This window comes from Tenrec ecaudatus, chromosome 16 (genome assembly GCF_050624435.1).
Source record: "Tenrec ecaudatus isolate mTenEca1 chromosome 16, mTenEca1.hap1, whole genome shotgun sequence".
NCBI lineage: Eukaryota > Metazoa > Chordata > Mammalia > Afrosoricida > Tenrecidae > Tenrec > Tenrec ecaudatus.
Window position 1 is genome coordinate 93,973,607 of NC_134545.1, and position 22,760 is coordinate 93,996,366.

Consider the following 22,760-nt stretch of genomic DNA (forward strand, 5'->3'; position numbering starts at 1 on the left):
GTTGTAGTTGGCCATTAAAAATGAGCAAATGCTCCGAAAATGATTAGGGCAAAGAATATACAGGTGTGCTTTATTCAATTGATGTCTGTATGTATATGTATGGATTGTGATAAGAGTTGTATCAGCCCCTAATAAAATGTTTTTTTTTAATCAGCATGGCATTTACTGATAAGCAGATTTTTGTTTGTTTTCTGTTTTTCAAACATCAAATTCTTTGGTATTTTTTGTTAGGAATAAACTTTTAAGTGGGTCACATAGACCTATTATGAACAGCTTCTGCAGAAATTAGGTTTGAAAGATTGGTCAAATCTCTGATAATCCAGCTGGATATAAAGAGAGAAAAGTCTCCTGTGATTGGTATTCTGCATACCAAGTATTTGTATAATAGCAAGATGATCACTATCACAGGTTCATAAGCCAAGCTAATCCCAAAAAACAACACCAAACTCACCGCCATCAAGTCCATACTGACGCACAGCAACCTTACAGGTCAGGGTAGAACTGCCCCTGTGAGCTTTTGAGACTGTAACTGTGTAAGAGACTAGAAAGTCCTGTCTTTCTCCTGAGGAGCTGCTGGTGGTTTCGAACTGCCAACCTTGAGGATTGCAGCCCAACACATAACCACTACATCAACAGAGTTCCAACTGTGGAAAAAAAAACCTTGACTTTTGAAGAATGTAAAAGACCGGAATCATTTCACTAGTAGATGTGAAAGGAAGACAGGAATTGACTGTATATTTTGTGACAAATGCAGTTAATTGACAAATATTTTTGTTTAGTTGAAAAGCCTTTTCCTCTATTTGCATTTGTATTACCTAATTGGGATATGGAATACTTAATTATAAAAAAACCTCATTTTTTACATTCCATTCACACCAATAAGTTGATTTACCATCAGAAATGTAAATTTCATTACATTGTATGATATAAATTGTTTAAAACATATTCCATGAATTTTTATGTTCTGTAGTAAAATAATTTTGATAACTCATAGAATGTGGTGAGACTGATGTTAGGAAGTAGAATGAAACTCAGTCTTAACGTGTTTTGCAGAAATAATTTAATAGAGTGAATTCGTATTTCCAGTAGCTGAATTACTAATTGAAAAACATTCAGTGTTTATGCATAGCTTGTATGGGCTACTTGGGAACAAAGCCAGCCTCCTTTGAATCCTGTCAGCTAACGGTTTTCTCTGGATTCTGTCAGGGAAGACTACTGCTCGAGGGAAACACAGTCAGTAACCTCACTGGGTGTAACTGCAGTTAAGAGAGGAGACTGCTATCTCTGGACATTTCGGGAAGTGAGATTTCTAATGAGAAAGTAGCCTTTACTTTTTCCTTTCTGACTCTGTAGATAACTATTCTGCTGGGCTTCTGAGGTTCTAAAGAATCTCTGTAAATTAGAATTTCAGGTCCACAACAACTTGCAACACACCCACACAGAGCCCTTAGCTTCCTACATGAATGAAAAAGGAATATTTGAATGTTTTACATTAAGCTACATGCTATTATAAAATAAATTTTCCCACCAGTAAAATGTCAGTTGAATAAACTAATACTATTTTGCAGAATGGCTTTTGTGTCACCCAAGCACATTCTTTCTTCCCCACCCCCCCATGAGTGTGTGTGTGCGTGCTTATGTGCGTGCCCACTTCCATGTCTCCTTCCCTCCTTGTACATCCCTTTTGCATTTTCTATACTTAACTCAAAACAACAACTGGAGAAAGGAATGTACTGGGTTCATGATTTCCCTTTCTCCATGCTGGCTCCGGCCGTGTCACCTCTTCAACACTCGAGGAGAGGAAGTACTCCTTTCATCAGCAGGGCCATTACTCTGGGCTGTGTCAGTGCCACTCAAAGTGTGGTTGGTCTGTTGCTAATCTGCAGTTTCTTAAAAGCACAGAATATGAGTGAGCATTTAGAAACTTTTCTTACACTTTGATGTTGTGGTGACATCTAAGGGCATTATTTTGTATTTTACGTAAATACTGTCAACAGTATATTGGAAATTAAGAAAAGAAAACCCTTTCCTGTAGACAACTTGAAAAGCACTGAACTATCAGGCATCAAAGACTCGTAACAAAAAAACCATATCAATGGGAATGAGGGAGAGTGCAGAGTAGAGACCAAAAGCCCATCTGTAGATGATTGGACATCCCCTTTTAAAAGGGTCACAAGAAAGAGAAGAACCAGTCCGGGTGCAGTATAGCACCAATGAAACATTCAACTTTCCTCTAGTTCTTTAATGCTTCCTTCCCCTGTACCCCCAGATCTGGCTAGACCAGAGCGTGTACACGGGTACAGATAAGATCTGGAAACCAGGAATCCAGGACAGATAAACCCCTCAGGACCAATAATGAGAGTAGCAAGACCAGGAGGGGGAGGGGAAGGTGTGGGGGAAAGGGGGATCCGATTACAGTGATCTCCATAGAAGGACCCCCTCCCAGGGGGGTGGACAACAGGAAAGTGGGTGAAAGGAGACATCGGTCAGTGTAAGACATGAAAAAAATAATTTATAAATTCTCAAGGGTTCATGAGGGAGGCGGGGCAGAGGAGGGAGGGACCCAAAGAAGCACTGAGCTAGATGACTTCATCTTTAACACATGCAGTCACAGCTGAAGGGTGGAGGGCTATGAAATGACTATTCTGTTCGACGAGCTGTAGCTGGCTAGGACTCAGTTGTAGCAAAGCCCAGATGAATTTGTTTCCTGGGCATCAAATCAAGAATTATCCTAAGCATGAATAATAATCATGATAATTAAGTAGATCATAGCTGTTCTTTTGACTTCTGACTAACTTTTTGTTGTTACTTTCTTTGAGTTGAAGTTCCATCTGCCTAAATTAAGTAGTCTGATAACCTAAAATTTCCCTGGGAAACCGTTGAATCATTTGAAAAATGTTAGACCTTGTTTCCCTCATGTGGCAGAAGTTACGTCCACCATAGAATGTCATAGTCGTGAAATGCCACTGATGTTGGCTCAGCATGCAAGTGGGAGGGAGCGACAAGAAGAGAAACTCAAGGATGATACTTAGCACTTGTGAAAATTTGCCATCTAGATGGGACACCATAATTTTGGATATAGTGACCATTATAAATTGACCTTTAAAAGTTGAATTGGCATCGATGGTGTTATCATAAGTATGCACAAATCTCATTAGCACTGTCAATCTCACTTTCCCATTTAGCATGATTACCTAAGATAGTTTTACAAATTTTTTTTTTGTTTTGAGAAACCAGTACTCTTATTACTTGGAGGAAAATTTTAAAAGTTTTGTTTGTGAATTTTGAGTAAGCTATTGAATTTGTCATCAATGTCTTCCTTTTTTGTGTTTCTTAATACAGATAAGGGAGGGGCTTAACTGACCTGAAGCATGAATTCAGACGCCAGCCAAAGTGTGATCACTACTCCTCCTCTTCCCAGCATGCCTCACAAAGAGCGGTACTTTGACCGCATCAATGAAAGTGACCCAGAATACCTTAGGGAGAGGAACATGTCTCCGGATCTACGACAAGACTTCAATATGATGGAGCAGAGGAAACGAGTTACTCAGATCCTGCAAAGTCCTGTGAGTTGGAACTTATTAGAAGGATGTCTTTTTTTTTTTCTCTTCCCCTTTGGGAACCTTGATGTAATGAAGTAAGGAGTATGTGTAACAACCAACCCTCTGGTTTAAAGAGAGGACAGAATCAGTTGCTCCCAGTCCTTCATAGGAGAAATGAACCATCTAATTTATGTACCTGACTTTCAAACCTTTAAAAACTAACATCACTTTGGGTACTATAGAAGTTCTTAGTGTGTTTTCTGGGAGAACAAAAAGTGTTACTGAACTCAAGGACACCCAATTTGGAGTAAAAATCTGTGATGAAAAGAAAGGCATAACTGAAGGGTAAAGGTTCAAGAAATTAATTAGGTCAGCCTCACACACATAGTTGCCTTCTTCCTTCCTGTACCCTGACACCAGCATTTTAAAAATACTGCCATTAAAAACAACGGAGAAACCCTGCCATGGAGTGAATGTTGACTCGTAGCAACCTTATATGACAGAGTTGAACTTTCCCTATGGGTTTCTGAGACTAAACCTTTACAGGAGCCGAAAGTCTCATCTTTTTCCTGCAGAGCAGCTGTTGGTTTCAAACTTCTGACCTTGTGGTTAGCAACCCATCTCATACCCCACTATGTCAGTAGGGCTCCTTTTCTGGCAGGCTAGTGTTACAAATTAAGCAACCTAATGGCTAGCCATTCAAACTCACCCAGTGACTGTGGGGTCAGGGAAGTGTGATCGACTAGTTCTATAGAGATTACGCCCAGGAAAATGCTATGGAGCAGTTCTGTTCTTTAACACATGAGGTTGCCTTGAATTGGGAGGCTGCCTGAGTGGCAGGTAACAATAAAACAAAGTGTTACATACACCTGTGCAAGCACACACACTAGAGAAGAAAGTAGATTAAAAGTGAATTTTAAACTTAGTAACACAAGCTGAAATTTTTATCTGTCTAGCAATGTCCAGATTTTTTTAAAAAGTATATTAATTGCAGTAAATGTTAATGGAGGGCATACCTGACTTCCTTTGGCTTTTCCATTGCCACAGAGGTCAGACATGCCTCTATGGTCCATACTTCATTACCTATTCTCATACCAGCTGTTCTTCCCACACGACTCTACATCTATGCTGGATTCAATAATTCATTGCAATGGCCTAACAACTCACAGAAAATACTCCCAGTTAAGGAGGCTTATTAGGGAAGTTAATAGGATCTGCACACAGTAAAGATATAGTCATTGGTCTCCTCAGCCAATACCAAAGTGTCTTCTCTCTCCAATTCTCAGCCTCTCAGCCACAGGGTAGCCAAGTCTCTCTCCAGCTCGTTGTCTTTTAGTCACATGGTCCCTTGGCTTTTGTTTCCATGGGCCAGGAAGCCAGACTACCTATCACTGTGTCCTGCAATGCAGTAGTCTCAGACCTGGTGAGGAGAGGGTACCCCATAGTCTGAGCTTCTCCTCTGAGTCTCTGAGCCTCAGTCTGTGATGCTTCTGGCTTGGCAGGCTCAGCCATGTGGACAGAGATTTTGAATGTGCTTTCCTGGGGTCCTTGGGGTTTCTCTCTTTTCTTACACTGCTTCAAAGAGTGGCTCGTCCTCCAGTCAGGGTGCAGTGTAGCACCGATGAAACATACAACTTTCCTATAGTTCTTTAATGCTTCCTCCCCCCACTAGCATGACCTGAGTTCTACCTTACAAAACCGACTAGACAAGAGCATGTACACTGGTACAGTTAAGAGCTGGAAACACAGGGAATCCAGGACAGATAAACCCCTCAAGACCAATAATGAGAGTAGCGAGACCAGGAGGGTAAGGGGAAGGGAGAACCGATCACAATGATCTACATATAACCCCTTACCAGGGGGACAGACAACAGAAAAGTTAGTGAAAGGAGACAGCGGTCAGTGTAAGGCATGGGAGGAAAAAAGTAATTCATAAATTAACAAGAGTTCATGAGGGAGGGAAGATGGGAGAGGAGGAAAATGAGCTGATATCAAGGGCTAAAATGTTTTGAAAATGATGATGGCAACTTATGTACAAATGTGCTTGACACAATGGATGGATGGATGGATGGATGGATAGATGGTGATAAGAGCTATATGAACCCCCAATCAAATGATACCTAAATAAATAACCCCTCGAAAATGGTTCATCCTTATAGTCAGGGAAGTGATCATGAAAATTGACCAATCCCCTCTATTAGTACTACACACACCCTATTTACCTAATCCCACCCAATCATTTGGGAGTTACAAAGGCTTAGGTAATGATTGTTAAGGTGCTGTCAGTTGGTTCCGGTCATAGTGACCCTGTTTTACAACAGAACAGAAACACCACCCGGTCCTGTGACAGCCTCACAGTTGTTATTATGTTTGAGCTCATTATTGCAGCTACCATGTCAATCTGTCACATTGAGGGTCTTCCTCTATTTCTCTGATGTCCTTCTCTAGGGACCAGTCTGTCTCTATAACGTGTCCAAAGTACATGAGATATTGTTGCTTGGTTTTGCTCTGTCTTGTTTTTTTTGCATGTTATTTCCGCAGGTCTGTCTAAATAAGATAGACTGGGTGAACAATCTGGAGGAGAAAACAACAGGATTGACAGTTCGAGGGGGACATGGGAGAGGGGGAGGTGGGGAGAAAGGTAGTGGTGTTAACAAACCCAGGGACAAGGGAACAGCAAGTGATCCAAATCAGTGGTGAGGACAGTGTAGGGGGGCTGGTAGGGCGTGATCAAGGGTAATGTAACAAAGATGAATTACTGAAACCCAAATGAAGACTGAGCATGATAGTGGGACAAGAGGAAAGTCCAAGGAAATAGAGGAAAGAGCTAGGAGGCAAAGGGCATTTATAGAGGTCTAAATAAAGGCATGTACATATGCAAATATATTTATATATGAGGATGGGGAAATAGATCTATGTGCCTATATTTATAGGTTTAGTATTAAGGTAGCAGAAGAACATTGGGCTTCCACTCAAGTACTCCCTCAATGCAAGAATACTTTCTTCTGTTAAATTGGCATTCTATGATGCTCACCTTCCCCACACAACCACTGAAGACAAAGCGGGTGAATAAGCAAATGTGAAGAAAGCTGATGGTGCCAGGCTATCAAAAGATACAGCTTCTGGGGTCTTTTTGTTTTGTTTTGTTTTAGCATCTGGGGTCTTAAAGGTGTGAAGGTAAACAAGCAACCATCTAGCTCAAAAGCAACAAAGCCCACATGGAAGAAAACACACCAGCCTGTGTGATCACCAGGTGTCGAAGAGGGGATCAGTTATCAGACATCAAAGAACAAAAAAATCTTATCATTGTATGCTCACTCCATGATACGATCACTGAAGACAAACGGGTGCATAAGCAAATGTGGTGAAGAAAGCTGATGGTACCTGGCTATCAAAAGATATAGCGGTCTGGGGTCTTAAAAACTTGAAGGCAAACAAGCAGCCATCTAGCTCAGAAGCAACAAAGCCCACATGGAAGAAGCACATCAGCATGTGCAATCACAAGGTGTTGAAGGGGTCAGGTATCAGGAATCACCACAAACAAAAAAGCATATCATAGTGAATGAGGGGGGAGTGCAAATTGGAGACTCAAAACCCATTTGTAGGCCACTGTACATCCCCTTAAAGAAGGGTCTCGAGGAAGAGATGAGCCAGTCAGGGTGCGATGTAGAGCAACAATGAAACATACAACTCTCCTCTAGTTCCTAAATACTTCCTGCCCCCCCCCGTCATGATCCCCATTCTGCCTTACAAATCTGACTAGACCAGAGGATGTACACTGTACAGATAGGAACTGGAAACACAGGGAATTCAGGGTGGATGATCCTTTCAGGACCAGTGGTGTGAGTGGCGATACTAGCAGGGTTGAGGGAGGTTGGGTTGGAAAGGGGGAACCGATTACAAGGATCTACATGTGACCTCTTCCCTGGAGGATGGACAACAGAAGATTGAGTGAAGGGAGGCGTCGGACTGGGCAAGATATGACAAAATAATAATTTATAAATTATCAAGGGTTCATGAGGGAGGTGGGAGCGGGGCCGGAGGGGAGGGGAAAATGAGGAACTGATGCCAGGAGCGTAGGTGGAGAAGCAAATGTTTTGAGAATGATGAGGGCAATGAATGTATAAATGTGCTGTACACAATTCAGGTACGTATGGACTGTGATAGGAGTTATATGAGCCCCTAATAAAACGTTTAAAATATCTATATAAATATATTATATTAAAATGTTTTAATATTAAAAAAGAACAAATGTCCTAAAACTGACAGTGGTTGCAATTGTCCAACTCTTTTTCAAATGGAAGAACTACTAAATTGTACAGTATGTGAATTATATCAGTAAAAAAAATTTTTTTTAAGTCCCCAAGGAGGATCGTCATAGGTTTACCTGGCATTGACGAGGAATGAATTCCACAGGGCATTACTGTAAATGCTCTCTTATGGAGAAGAAAGAAAATGACAAATATTTTTAAAAAACAAATAGATTTATTTCTTCCTCTACAGGAAGACAGGCCTTTCTCCTCCCATAAACAGTTGCAGTCTTGGGAACTCACGGGGGGGAGGGGAGGGCAGTGCTCCCCTGTCTAATAGTGTCACTCTAGGTCAGCCTCCACTCAGTGGCAGTGGGTTTGGTTTGGTTTGGTTTGGTTTACAAAAACCCTACCTTAAAATTTACTGTCCAAATTATTCTAGCCCACTACCATTAAGTCAATTCTAACACATAGAACTATCCTCCAGGGTTTCTAAGGCTGTATGTCTTTACGGAAATAGAAAGCATGTCTTTCTCCTATGAATTGTGGTAACAGTTCATATAAATTAATGGACAGAATCTATGACATTAGCATTTAAAGATTGATGAATATTGAGATATCTTATGGAACTATCCCAAAGAGAATCATTCGATCCTGTGAAGTTTCAATGAAAAAGTACTGAACTAATTTTCCATGCTGGAGTTTGTGTTTTTTATTATTTCCCTATTAGCCTAACAACATGACAACTTCAAGTAGACTGATTATTTTCCTGTGTGTTTCCATTTGTAAATTGGCTTAAAGACTTCAGTTTTATTTATGCCTAGGGAACTCATTGAAATAGTGGGAAAGGGCAGGCGTGTAGACTTTGATTTCCCTGTTCCCTTTGCAAGAGCGGTTATCTTCTGCCAGACAGAGAGCAAAGAAGGCTGAAGTGCAGAAGACTTGTGCATAGGTAATTGTTCCCTGCATTTTTGTGTAGTGCATTTGAAATCCTGCTCATTAAATGCTTACGAACGTCCGTTTCCTAGAGCTGCTATCATAGTGCCAACACAAATGCCAGGTTTAAAAGACAGGCATTTACCGTACACACTCGAGTATATGCCATCCAAAATACCAGGCAAGGCACCTAAATTTACCACAAAAACTGCATTAAAAATGTGCTGAATAACTCCGCTTATACTGGAGTATGTATGGTATTTCCTCACAGTTCAAGAAGCTCAAAGTCCAACCTAGGGTCTCAGCTGTGGAGGTTCTGGGCCTCTATTTCTGGTAAAGGCCAGCAACCCCTCTTGCCTGCTGCTTGTAGATGGTATCACAAGAAGTCTCCCTCTGTGTGTGTCTATAAGTCCCCTTAGAAGACACCACTCAAAAAGGATTAATATTGCCGGTTGTCTATCTCCCCCCGCTTCCCCCCACACACATACACACACATACTTTTTTTGTCTCTGATATATTTCCCAGTATACAAAGCACAAAAGGGACGGATGCATAGAGATAGTGATTGATGTAATGGCTCTTTGGGGATATGGCATAGGGGAGTTTGAAAGGAATTGAGGAGCAAATTGTAAATAGTGGGGAGGGGAGGATGCACTGGAACTGATTGTGGTGATGTATCCGCAACTCTCTTTAAATATAATTGAGCTAAGGAAATGTATGCTATGTGAATTTTATCTTAATAAAACTATTGGAGGAAAAAAAAAGTTAGTGGGTTTAGTACCCATCCTTCTCCTGTATGGCCTCATTAACATATGTAAAGCAAACCCATCTCCAAGCCAGTTCCTCTTTCCCTATAATAGGGCCCATACCACTTCAACATAACTGTTTGGGTGAGACCATGCAATCCATGTTGTTGTTGTTAGGTGCTGTCGAGTTGGTTCCATCTCATAGCGCCCCTGTGTGCCACAGAACACAACGCTGCCTGGTCTTGTGCCATGCTCTCAGCGTTCTTGTGCTTGAGCCCATCGACCAAGCCACTTCGTCAGTTCATCTTGTCAAAGGCCATTGTGTTTTTCTCTGCCCACATAAAAGTGTATAAATATTTCTTCCTGCCATATTGTATGACCGAACAACAACAAAAACCCATTGATTATTGGATTTTGACTCAGAACAAGCACCCTATTGGGTGGAGTGAAGCTGTTCAATGAACTTTTTCGAGACTGTCAATCTTTCTAGAAGCAGATGCTTCATCTTTCTCCCATGGAGTAGCTAATGTGTTTTAGACCCCTGTCGTTTCCATTAGCACTCTAATGCTTAACCCGTTGCAGCCCCAGGGCTGCTTTCAATTTAGGGTAGGAGTTTTCACAGTTCACTTAATACAACAGAAACTACACAAATGGAAATTATACATGGTGGTTCATATTAGTTACCCTTTACTAATGAGCAAATAACAAATAAATAATAAAGTCACTCCCAAATTTAGCAACTAAAACAAGCATATGTTGACTTGCCATTTCTGTGCATGAGGAATTCAGAAGCAGTTTAGCTGTGTGATTCCGGCTCAAGGTCTCTCGTGAAGTTATAGCCTAGACATCACGCAGTGCTGCTGTCACTGGAAGGTCTGACTGAGATGCGAGTACCTATCGTTGGTCCCTGCCACATGAACCTCTCCCCAAGACTGCTGGAGTGCCCCTACCCTATAACAAATATTCTAGAAGGGGATCAAAGGAGTGCCTGCAATGTCTTCTATGATTTAATCTCAGAAACCACTCACACTAGTTAGAAGTCACTCAGTAAGTTGTATACACTCTTGAATGGAAGAATGATGTACCCTGTGGTTTTATTTTACAACCAACACAGTCCACACCCTGGCCACAATTTCTTTGCCTATCTTCCACATATGATATAGCCTAACCCTTCCCTAACACCCACCCTACCAAGGTTTAAATCCATTCCAGAAAAAAAAAAACCATTCCAGCATTCATTTGGGGTCTAGAATCACATTTTCTAAATCTTATCCAAAGACAGTTGATGCTCCTGGAATATATTTAGTGGAATAGTAGGTTAGTGGATTATGTACTGGACTGCTAACTGCAAGGTCAGCAGTTTAAAACCATCAGTGTTCTTCAGGAAAAAGATGAGGTTTTCTTCTCTCATAAAAAGTTACAGTCTCAGAAACCCATAGGGACAGTTCTACCTTGCCCTACTGGGTCGCTATAAGACAGAATTGACTCGATGGCAATGAATTTGGTTTGGATGTACCAAATTCTCATTGTGTATATTATTTAATCCAAGTCAAGAAAATATTATATTTATGTTATACAGATGAATAATCTGAAACATAGAGACTAAAATAGCTTGCCAGTGTTCTTACAGCTGTTAAATGGTAGGTCTGGAATTTAAACCAAAAAAACTCATCTTTTACCCCTATCTTGTTCATTTAAAGCATTCATAAATCCCACCCATATATTACTTCTTATTTCCTTCACCTTCAGTTTCTGTCACTCAACTTAGTTATTCACCTCAGCTTGAGTCTCAGTCATGAAACATTTTGGCATCTGTCAATTTGGATACCAAAAGCAGTTCCGTATTGCCTTGAGCTGAGAAAGTAGAAGAAGAACAAGCTAGTTGAATCTTTGATTTTTAAAATGGCCTGAAAAGGGAAGCTCATATTTTCCTCCTCTTATTCATTAATTGCAGAAGAGCTCATACATCGGTCAAGCTGAATGGATCATCCCAAAGAATGGTCACCATATTGTTGGATATATGAGAGTGAAAAAATAAATTTTCATTAATAGGGAAAATTATTTTACTTGAGGTCTTGCCTTTGAGTGGTTTTGTGGTTTGTTTGGTTTTTTTTTTTTTAACATTTTATGGTTTTCAAGTTTTTCAACCTTTCTTACTCAGCTTTCCTACCCCACCCAGCAGGAATTTCTCATCAACTTCAAAAATAGCTGTGAGCCTCTTGAGCAAGTAATTGGATTTGATCTGGGAAACAAAGAATGGAGAGAGAGAGAGAGAGAGAGCATGGCTGACTCCTTCTTCTCATCCGTTAAGAAGCCTGGCAGGTTTCTGGGGTGGAGGGAGGCCTTCACCCTTGTGAGTTGGACGTGAATCCCAATCACATTTTCATAATTAATATTGTTCCCTGCTGTATCTTCCCATAATAGTTCTACCTTAAGGTTACCTCTTACAAGCACATGGCTGATTGCCATCTTTAACTGTAGGAGCAGAGGTGTGCTCTTGTTGTCTAGGCTCAGAGGACAGCCTCTTTTCTGCCCCCACTCCCCTACTGCCCCAGGAACTGGTGTTAGGTTACTCCTCCCATGTACTCAGGGACCTCTAGGGTTAGGGTACAATCCACACTATTATGTATGTGGTTACCTGTAATTAGGAGGGCTTGCATGCCTCTAGAGTGTATATAAACCTTGGTTGGAAATATATTCTCTCTCTCTGCATAGACCTGGCTCCTGACGTCATTGTGGTCCTAGAGGTGAGCCCTTGCATGCCTTATCTTGTCTGATGACTCTTTACCCCTCAGTTACACATTTGCCCTTTGGATCCATTCAGTTGTCAGGGCTGGCACCCCACATTAATCTCTTTTAAAATGAACTTATTTTTAAATGTTACTGACATAATTCACTTATCATATAATACAGTAGTTCAATAATATTAAATTGGTTTATAATCTTAAATGTATTGTAAATCAGTATGTTGAGTAGGTTGCCTTAATTGATGTTGGGTGTTAGAGAGTTGAGATCAAATTTAGCACCCTCTATCAAAATGCACCTGTGCATTTTTTATCATTATTTTAACTTTATTCCTGGCTCTTATCTAGCCTTCTCATGCTTATTTTCTCTTTGGTTATATTTTGTTTTAGTCGATTTTTATATTATTTTAGTCTGTGAAACCTGCCTTAAATTCTTCCTATAACAGCATTGGATAAACACAGCCAATAAAATTAATGCCTACTTCCCAGAGCTAGTATCATATACATGAGTGATGCTCATAGTAGGTGTCACTGGTGTGTGTGTGTGTCTGACTGAATCAAAGAGTACTGATTATTGTTGCTTTTAGTAAAATCTAAAGAGCATTGAGTTTCTAAGGGCAAGTAAAGTTTCAGAAGATTGACTCATTCCTATGTGTTCAGAAACCTTTTGTAATTAATATAAAGATAAATGGAGGAAAGAACCAGGAGGCAAAGGACATTTATAGAGGCCTAAATACAGGAATGTGCATATGTTTTATGTATTATATATATATAGAGAGAGAGAGAGGGATAGAACTATGTGCTCATATCTATATGTTAAGATTTAAGGTTGCTGGTGGGCATTGGGCCTCAACTCAAGTATTCCCGTAACACAAGAACACTTTGTTTTAACAATCCTGCATTCTGTGATGCTCAATCAAAAGATACAGCATCTGGTGTCAAGGCTTGAAGATACATAAGCGGCCATCTAGCTCAGAAGCAACAAAGCCCACATGGAAGAAGCACACCAGCCTGTGTGATCATGAAGTGTCCATAGGATCAGGTATCAGGCATCTAAGACCCAAAATAGAACCATACCCAAGATGAATGGGGGAGGAGGGGGACGTGGAGTAGAGACCCAATGCCCATCTGTAGACAGTTGGACATCCCATCACAGGGAAGAGATGAGCCAGTCAGGGTGCAGTATAGCTTTTCCTTTAGCTCTTTGGTGTTTCTTCACCCCACTATTATGACCTCAATTCTACCTTACAAGTCAGATTAGACCAGAGCATGCACACTGCTACAGATAAGAGCCTGCAACACAAGAAATTCAGGATAGATAAAGCCCTTAGGGCCATTAAGGAAAGTAGAGATACCAGGAGAATTAGGGGAGGGTGCGAGGAGAAATGAGGAATCGATCACAAGGATCAATCTAGAACCCCCCTCTCAGGGGACGAATAATAGAAAAGTGGGTGAGGGGCAGGAGAGGATGCTATAAGGTATGGAAAAATAATCTTTAACTTATCAAGGGTTTGTAAGAGAGGGTGGACAGGGGAGGGAGGGGGAAGAAATGGAAAGCAGATATCAGTCTCAAGTGGGAAGGAGAATGATGGTGGCAAATGTGCTTGACACATTGGAGTAATGTATGGATTGTGATGGGGGCTCAACAAAAGTATTTTAAAAATAAATAAAGATAAATGAAAACATACTGTTTTCTTTCACCCTTAAGGGGATAGTAAAATACTTATGTTCTTCCTCTATATGAAGGTGTCCTTCAACCCTGTGGATATAAGGGCTAGTTTTGTGTTCACAGAATCTTATGAGTGTGTTAGTGGATATTGCTAGGAAATAAAGCATGTCTTCATAGATTTTTATACTTCATAGCCTAGTTTTTCTGGTTTCAATCTTCTAGTTAAAGAAACTAGATACAGCTAACAGAAGTAGTTTTTAAATTTTTATAATGGTGCTAGTAATGTACATTTAATAAGCTTTTAATTTCTAAAAGAAAAGCCATGTTTACTTGGCATAAACTGCTTTATAAACTTACCATTCAAATATGAGCACAAGTATTTTGGAAATTAATCACTTAAAACCCCATATTAGCAGAAGATCTAGAATCTACCTCTTGAAATTTCTGTTTTCCCCCAAACTGTCACAAGAACTTCAACAATTTTCACAGTCCCAAAGTATCCGTCACTAGTTTCTGGATCCCAGATGTGGCGTGTGTGTTTGCTTACCTGCGCCTGTGTGTATACAAGATGAGGGTCACACAAAAGCCTTTCTTTCCCACCACAGCATCTCTGTTGCGAACTGGAAGCCTATCCAACAGAAGCTCAAAGTTGGCCCAGGTGCCTGCAGAGGCTATCATGGGGCAACAGAGAAGGAAGTTCTCCACCTGGTTAAATGTATCCTACTGTGCACTTTGGTTGAGGCCCCAAAATTCCAGCTATTAGTGCTTAACCCTCTCAGTTTATATCACAGGTGGCTCTTAACTGTTCATATAAGAGTCAAGATCAGTACTGCCATCTGCCACCCAATCACAGAATCACGTTTTCCCTACCCACCATCAGTTTCTAGATCATTCTGTAAAGAGACAGAAAAGTCCTGGACACCTCTGGTCTGTTCAGCCATCTTCTAAACAAGGCTACCTCTTAGCTGAGACCCCAGGAGACCTTTTTCTCGCCCTCCTGACGAAGGCAACCATCAGCAACTCAAAAAGATTCACCTTGTAAGAAAGCTCTTCCCCCAGTCATTTCTAAGGTGTTCAGACCTAATCTCTGATGGAGGTTTGTGTTCAGTGTTTCCAGTGTAATTTTATGTCCTTTCTTAAGTGGAAAAAAATGGGAATTTGCTATCTGGCAGGGTATTGTGGTACACATGTGAACAATCTCAAACGGAGAAGCAAGGTTTCAATGGCTTATGTTGTAAGAGCTGTGTGTTTAAATTAATGAAGTAGACGTGAGCAAAAGGACAAAACAACGAATCTAATAAAATAAGTGTTGGGTAGGATGGGAGAGGATTCCGATGATGAATCATAGTAGCAACTCAAAGGTTACTGGAATAAAGATTTTCTCTTACGGCCCAGGATTTTTATTTATATAAACATGTTTCCAAGGGTAACTTCCTTTCTCTTTCTGTCACACACACCCCCTCCCATGCCAAAAAGAGACCAGGAGATAAACAACAGCACTCCAGAATAGGAACATCTGGAACCCACAGTTGGAGGAAAGTCACTTCTTTAACACAGGTTTGCAGGCAGAAAGTAATTTGTTCTCAACTTTTCTTACCAACTTGCTTTCAGGGTTTATGGTGCTAAAAAATCGCCATGGAATTCATAAATTGGAAACAACATCTTGAAATTATCTTAAGGGAGACTTTTACTGCAGGTTACAAATGAGAGCAGCCCACTGAGAATGGGGCCCATGCACACAGGGACTGTGTCCTAACTCCACTGGTGAGGCTGCTGGGCAAACAAGAGGTTCCTTTTTGCATCAGTGGGTAGTTGATGCTCTCAATTAGTCATAGCAGTTGCCTTACCTAGGCTGGTTTAATGTAGATTTCACTTTCTTTGAGATTAAGAGTGCCTATATTTTTCCTTCCCTGAAAGAAACCTATGTGCTTTTTATTGTTTCGTTTTGATATGATTTTCTGTTTTTTATTTATTTTTAAATAGTGTGGCTGAAAGCTACTCAGAAGAGGGATAAGGGAAAGGGGAAGTGTATCAGAGCAAGTAAGATTTCTGCTGTTCTGCTCCAAGTGCATGCATGTGCTCAGAGCTTATGTTTGTGTTGCAGGCCTTTCGGGAAGACCTGGAATGCCTTATTCAAGAACAGATGAAGAAAGGCCACAACCCAACTGGATTACTGGCATTACAACAGATTGCAGATTACATCATGGCCAACTCCTTCTCAGGCTTGACTTCATCTCCCCTCAGTATGGCAGTTTTGGAGAGTTTGAACAATCATAATTCCATGTTTCTTTGCAACACTGATTCTCTGTAGTGACATAAATAACGCAAAGTCTTACTTCCATGGAGCCAATTTGGACTCAGTGCCTCTATGGACAGAATAGACCAACTCTTTGGGGTTTCTGAAACTGTTGATCGTTACTAAAACCTGAAGTAGAAAGCCTCATCTCTCTCCTATAGAGCAGCTGGTGGTTTCAAACTGCTGACCATGTGCAGTTAGCAGCCCAGTGCACAACCTAATGTGCCACAGGGACTCCTAGCAACATATTTCACTCAAACGCAGGCCTTAAGTTTATTACATCTAATCCATAGAGTTAACCACATTAGAATATCTTTTTTCAAGTCAACTAGGCATTTACCAGATTCTGAGGATCATAAAATATTATAAAATATGACACAGCCCCCACTGTAGCAACATGTTTTAATTGGGGTGATACACCGTAAATAAACAAAAAAATAGCTGTCAAAACAAAACATGCCATTGAGTCAGTCCTGACTCATAGCAACCCTATAGGACAGGGTAGAACTGCCCCTTTGAGTTTCCAATACTATTAATGGAAGTAGAAAACCCCATCTCTCCCCAACAAGATAACTATAGAGCAAAAAATCACCGAGCAGTTCATAAATTATTTAAAGACCTTGAAGCTCATGAAGAGGATGAATTGATTACTGAATAGAGTGGACTGAGAAAAGTTCATCAAAGCGGCCTTAGCTAGCCTGGCTCTTAAAGTGCTGGCTATTTACAGTGATATAAGAGAGAAGTGAACACTGGAGGGACACCTAGAATCATAAGGCCTTACGCTAAGTACTACACATCTTAACTGAGTTGTGTACAAAATTCACTGCAAACAAAGGGCAGGTGCACGATTCAGAGGAATTCATGCCACGTGAGACTTTCAGGACCACTTCATGTCAGTTTCAAGGAATGAGGGCAATACCATTCCCTTTCTTTCCCGTTCCTTTTCTTGTGACAAGTCCTTTGACAAAAGACTTTCTTTTGTCAAATTTCAATGGGTGAACATACTTTTCAAATGAGTAGATTAATATTAAGAGACATGGTAGCGGGATGGGGGTATGCAGGGTGAACCGTGTGTAGAGCTCCAAGTGGGCCAATGTGTTGATCCATCAGTGAGAGTCCTGTGGCGAAAACTCCGGGGAGAAGTTGGGTCTGAGTGAAAAAGGTTTTCACCTCTGAACAGGGAGAAACCCTGAAGAAAGAGCTGATAGTGATCATTTGAATATTTAAAAAGCAAAGGGACTAAAATTAGATCGGTTAAGCAATCCCAATGTAAAGCATGAGTGCTTGAACTGGAGCGCTGGCTGTGGGGTTGGAAAGGAAGAGACCAGTGAGAGGCATCTGACTAGGAAGACGGGACAAGACTCTGCGACCGGGAAGGCACCAGAGGGACTGCAAAAGCAGACAGCTATACTTTTTCCTAGATTGTGGGCTACGGTACAAACATTTTCAATTGCCAGGGAAACGCTGATTTTTTTTTTTTAAGGTGGTAGGCCAAGTAAGTTTCAGATCCTATGATGTAGCACTTCAGAGCCAGAGTTGGTCGTTTGAATTCTATTCTGTCTTTGAAAGTGACTTTAAAAGTGAGTTCTATTCTGTCTTGGAAAGCCACTTTAAGCTGAAGAGTGAACTGGAAGATTCATGTTAACAATCAACAGAAATCAGATGCTAATGTGTTAAAGAATTTAATGGCTTTTCAAAAAATATTATAATTCAATATTCATTTTAAGGAGCTTAGGGAAAAATGAATTCTTTTGCAACTTGATATATGATGCAAACATCAATAGTTTATAAATGTGCTAACAGGAGGATCTCTAGCAGATGGTTTTCTTTCTAGAAAACCTTGGGTTCTTGAAATTTGTCCTATTAAAATTATTATGTCAGTAAAGCAAAGGGCCTTGAGTCCTACTAAAGAATGTAAAATTTGCAACAATAAACTTGTATTTCCTGTATACATTTTTAATAAATATTATCTGAGATCCTAAAAAATCAACAGAAATCACACAAGACTAGAGGTGACTCTGGTTTGGAAAAGGGGAGGGAGTGGGGGTGATTCCAGTTTAGCCATTCTCCGTTTGAGTTGTCAAGATGTTTTATCAGTTTGAAATTAGAAAGCTTCAGAGAGAGTCTTGGCAGGTAGGCACAGACGTATTGGTTAAAGCTGTGGAAATTGGTCAAAGGAAAAGAAAAGGTGCAAAGAGAAAAATTCAAAGATAGGGAGAGGAAGTCAAGTCAGGAAGGACAGCAATCATAAGAAAATGTGTTTTGTGCAAGTTCTAGATACAAAGGGGGCGAGGGCCATGACAGGTGGGGTTGGGCTGGCTGCCTAAAATGGACAAGGCTTGGCAGCCAGAGAGCCATGCCCTAGGATGCAGAAGTCGGGGAGTAGAAGTCCCCCAGTTTGGCTGGACTGTTTGTGTTGTGTTGTCCTATACAATGTGGGAGTTACTGTTGAATGGGTAAGAAGGGTCAGAAGCTTAATAACTGACTGAAATTTGGTCAGAAATTATTCTAGTGTGTGTGGTCCACATACTGTTAAGACTTTGGTTTTTTTTATTTGCCACATTTCAAAATTTGAAGATCTCACATTCACATGTTGATCTAGCGCTTCTGTGGAAGAATTCTAATAGCACTGGACTCAGTCTTCTTACATGATAACTAGTTGGAACTGAGTTGTGACGCCCCATCAGCCTGGTTACCCATAGGCTGTACTGGAGCTGGGTTTTGCATTTATACTACCTTCCTGGTCCCTGTAAGCATTTGTGTTTGGTGCTCCTTCAGAACTGTGAGATTAAAGTAGTGCTGCAAAAGGAAACTTAATCTGATAGCTTCATGCAGAATGGATTTTCGAATAGAGGGGCCACAGACAAGTAAAAGAATGAGGTGGTTTATTACAGGATTTCACATGTGAAGCAGGGGTTGGAGACTGAGTATGGACATTGAAGGCCCTTTGTGAAGAAAATACATGCTAATCCCATGCCAACTTGGGGTCACTATGAGTCTGAGCACAGGAACCCAGTGTGTTTGGGATTTTGTGGTGATGTTGGTTTTAGTCTTTGGGGGGAGGTGGGAGTGCTGAAATCTCATGGTAAATTAGGTATGGTGGCCAAAAAAGGTTAAAAGATAAAGGTTACTTAGCGTTTGAGTTTGCCAGAATTGTACTACCCTCAGAATAAGTAAAACCATTTTTAGACTCTTCATTTTTATGTTACTGTGCTATTAGCCATGAGAACAAACAAGCTGCAGAATGGGAAGGAGGGCCTGGTGAAGGAAGAAGCTCATGTCACAGAAATCACAGCTGCAGCCTTGATGGGAGCATTTGGTTTTAATGGCGTAAGCGGAGAAAAGAGCAGAGTGGATGACTGAGCTTTGGGGAGGAAGCACACTTTGGAGAAGGGGAGCAAAGAGAATGTGTCCATGCAGAAGCAGCAAGTGGAAAGGGACCAAACTATCTAAGATAATATCACATGACCCTGGAGAGGAATCCTCGGACAGGGGCAGGACTGACGGAGCCGGCTTCAAAGGGGCCCCAGAGAAGGATGGCTAAGCGGGGCGGCGGCATCACTGGAGACTTTCAAGACTCGTTTTTTGTTGCCCAATGAGGGCAGAAGCCAGAATATTATTAGGATTCATTCTTTTCTAAATGCTTTTTAGCAGTGGACTAAATATCAAAAATGTATTAGAAAAAATTGTGGTTTATTCCAGAGATCTCTTCATCATAAAATTAGCAGTTTATCATAGTACTTAATAATATTCTTTCACCTTTGGGATCATGTAACCCTGTTTCCCCGCCCCCTTCCCCCAAAGTATGTCACTCCTTAACAAGTACTTGATGGATAACCACCTTTACCAAGGTAAAAAAGATAGCTGATAATCATTTTTTACTCTCACGGGGATATGCCAATTAAATATTTTGTGACCTGGTAAATTTCAGATTATTATAAGACACTCCTCAACTCAGGATGCTTCTGGTAGGATGTGTGGACTAATTTCCAGGTAAGGAGTTGACTCAACTTGACTCTTTGTCCACAATTTTCCTCTTTCAGGTCTTGGCATGGTTGCACCTATCAATGATCTTCCTGGCGCAGATGCGTCCTCATATGTGAAGGGGGAAAAGCTGAGCCGTTGTAAGCTTGCCAGTCTCTACAGGCTGGCAGACTTGTTTGGATGGGCTCACTTGGCAAACACATACATCTCAGTGAGTTCCTGCGCCTTCACTTTCTTCTTTTAAAATTCCAAGTAGAAGACAACGGTACTTTTCTTCCCTTGTTGCAGGAAATGCTGTTTTCAGACTTCCTTCTCTGGACTTAGAATGCTGACTCATGGACTAATTAAGCCTTCTCTCCAAGAGAGAGGTGCCAATTATCCCAACTTTCTTCTCTATTTGCCATCGTGTTCCTGCCATTCAGGCCCATTATAGGACCTGTTCAGATTCTAGTGGCAATTTTTTCTTTTCCCTATTAATTTATGTCTGAGCTTCAATAGCATTTAAAAAAATGGAGGCAAGAAAAATAGAAGGGGTCTAGAAATGGTTCCTCCTTGGTTTTTTTTTTTTTTTCAATACAGTTTTCCCATTTATTTTCATTTTTCCACATTTGGAAGCAGCACAGTATCTGAGGTAAAAATATTAGAATATCATGTGGGGAAATGGCATGACTACATGGGACAGGCTGCCACCAGCCCATCTTCCTAGTTGTCCCTCCTCCTGTTTTCACCTTCATTCTGATCCTCAGAAGAGACAATTCTCTACCCTTTTCCCATTTCCCCTTCATTTCCATATTAGTAAATCAAAGTTACAATCATTTTTTTGTTGGGCTCAATAGAATTAGCATGAATGTTCCTCATGAGTGTAGCTGACCTTAAGTTGTGCTAGAAATCCAAAATAATACATCGGTTGAAGCCAGTGAATGAGAGAAACCATTGTCAGGATACATGAGCATCAAGGGCAAAAAAAAAAACCTCAAAAATTTTGTGTTGTATGCTTTCTTTAATTTTTGTTTACTTTCATTTCTTTCCAAATATCTTAGAATTGTTTATTATAAATGTATTTCTAGTTGTGTTTACTCTGTAAAATAATTTCCTTTTGTTTTTCCCTTCCAGGTAAGAATAAGTAAAGAGCAAGATCATATTATAATAATCCCCAGAGGTCTGTCTTTTTCTGAAGCCACCGCCTCCAACTTGGTATGACTTTCACTGCTGTTGTTGCCATGTTTGAACTTGCTAGTGTGTTTGCTTTTAGCTTTTAGCATAGGACAGAAAGGGAAAAGATAATGGATTTGAAAAAGCGCCAAGTAAACAGGAAAGGGTTTGGAAAGTTAGGTTTATTTTGAAGAACAATTTTAAGGTTCAAGAAAAATGGTAATTGGGTTGGTGTTACCACTTATCTGATCTCTATTCTGAAGGGACTGCCCTGAAATGTTTTTCTCTGCATACACTCAGTTTTTTAAAGAATATAGTCTGTGTGTGGTTCATAGGAGCCCTGGTGGTGCTTTGCTACTGATCAAAAGGCTGGTGGTTCAAACCCACGCAGAGGTGTCTCAGATGAAAAGACCTGACAATCTACTCCCAAAGTGTTTCAGCCATTGACATTTCCTAGGGCACCTGGGTCTACTCTGAATCACATGGGGTGGCCATGAGTCAAAATCAACTTGATGGCAACTGGGTAGGAGAGGGGCGGTGATGATAGGCATGTATGTGTTTGGTGTGAGTATAGGATCTGGCCTAGCATTTTATCTTTTCCTTGCTCCTGCTCCTAGGCAGTGTGCCCATCCTAAGGACAGCAGGAGCTACGTTGGTTGGTCCAGGGTACTAAGATATTACCAAAGGGAAACTTTCTAGCCAGTTCTGTGATCACTAGACTTGTCTTAGACTGTCAGTGAAGAGCTAAGCTTAACGTCATTTCTTGTGTCTGGTGCCTCTTCCTAATACTAAATTTGGTTGCCGATTCTCTGGATTGGTAAATACAGTTTTACCAGAATACCACCACCCTTTCATTTACATATTGCTTATGACTGCTCTTGGGCCACAGTGGCAAGGGTAAGTAGTTACAACAGAGGCTCTCGAAGTCTGGTTGCAGTCTTTTACCAAAAACAGTCCCAGGTTTCATCTGAGGAGTACAGGCAAACTTTGATACATGTGTACAAATTAAATATGTCTTTCTGATTTCTCCAGGTTAAAGTCAATATAATAGGAGAAGTGGTTGACCAGGGAAGTACTAATTTGAAAATTGACCATACAGGATTCAGTCCTCATGCTGCCATCTATTCTACACGGCCTGATGTGAAGTGCGTGATACATATCCATACCCTGGAAACAGCAGCTGTAAGTCCGGAGGACCCACACCAATGAAGACTCTGGGAATGCATTACTTTCTAGGGCTTTCCTGACACGATCTTTTGCTGTCTGCATTCTACCAGGCCCTGCCATTCAAGCTCACCTTTGAATTGTAAATCCTCCACAGATTCAGAAAGCAAAAGAGCCTCCCACCATTCTGGGGAACAACCAGTGGCACTTGGGTTTTTTCAACTAAAGAATTTAATAACTGGACCACTGAGTCCTTCTCTCATAATACTTGACACAG

At 40.8% G+C, this 22,760-nt stretch overlaps 1 protein-coding gene across 4 annotated transcripts in view; it reads left to right on the forward strand.

Annotated features, from left to right (window-relative positions):
* Nucleotides 1-22,760, forward strand: part of ADD3 (adducin 3) — a 133,360-nt gene that overhangs the window by 98,026 nt on the left and 12,574 nt on the right. For all 4 annotated transcript variants that reach the window (XM_075534914.1, XM_075534916.1, XM_075534913.1 and 1 more), the window contains exons 2-6: nucleotides 3,343-3,566; nucleotides 15,992-16,130; nucleotides 20,227-20,378; nucleotides 21,281-21,361; nucleotides 22,352-22,501. In XM_075534914.1, coding sequence (XP_075391029.1) covers nucleotides 3,372-3,566; nucleotides 15,992-16,130; nucleotides 20,227-20,378; nucleotides 21,281-21,361; nucleotides 22,352-22,501 — 717 coding nt within the window. In that variant the 5' untranslated portion in view covers nucleotides 3,343-3,371. The remainder of the gene's footprint in view (nucleotides 1-3,342; nucleotides 3,567-15,991; nucleotides 16,131-20,226; nucleotides 20,379-21,280; nucleotides 21,362-22,351; nucleotides 22,502-22,760) is intronic.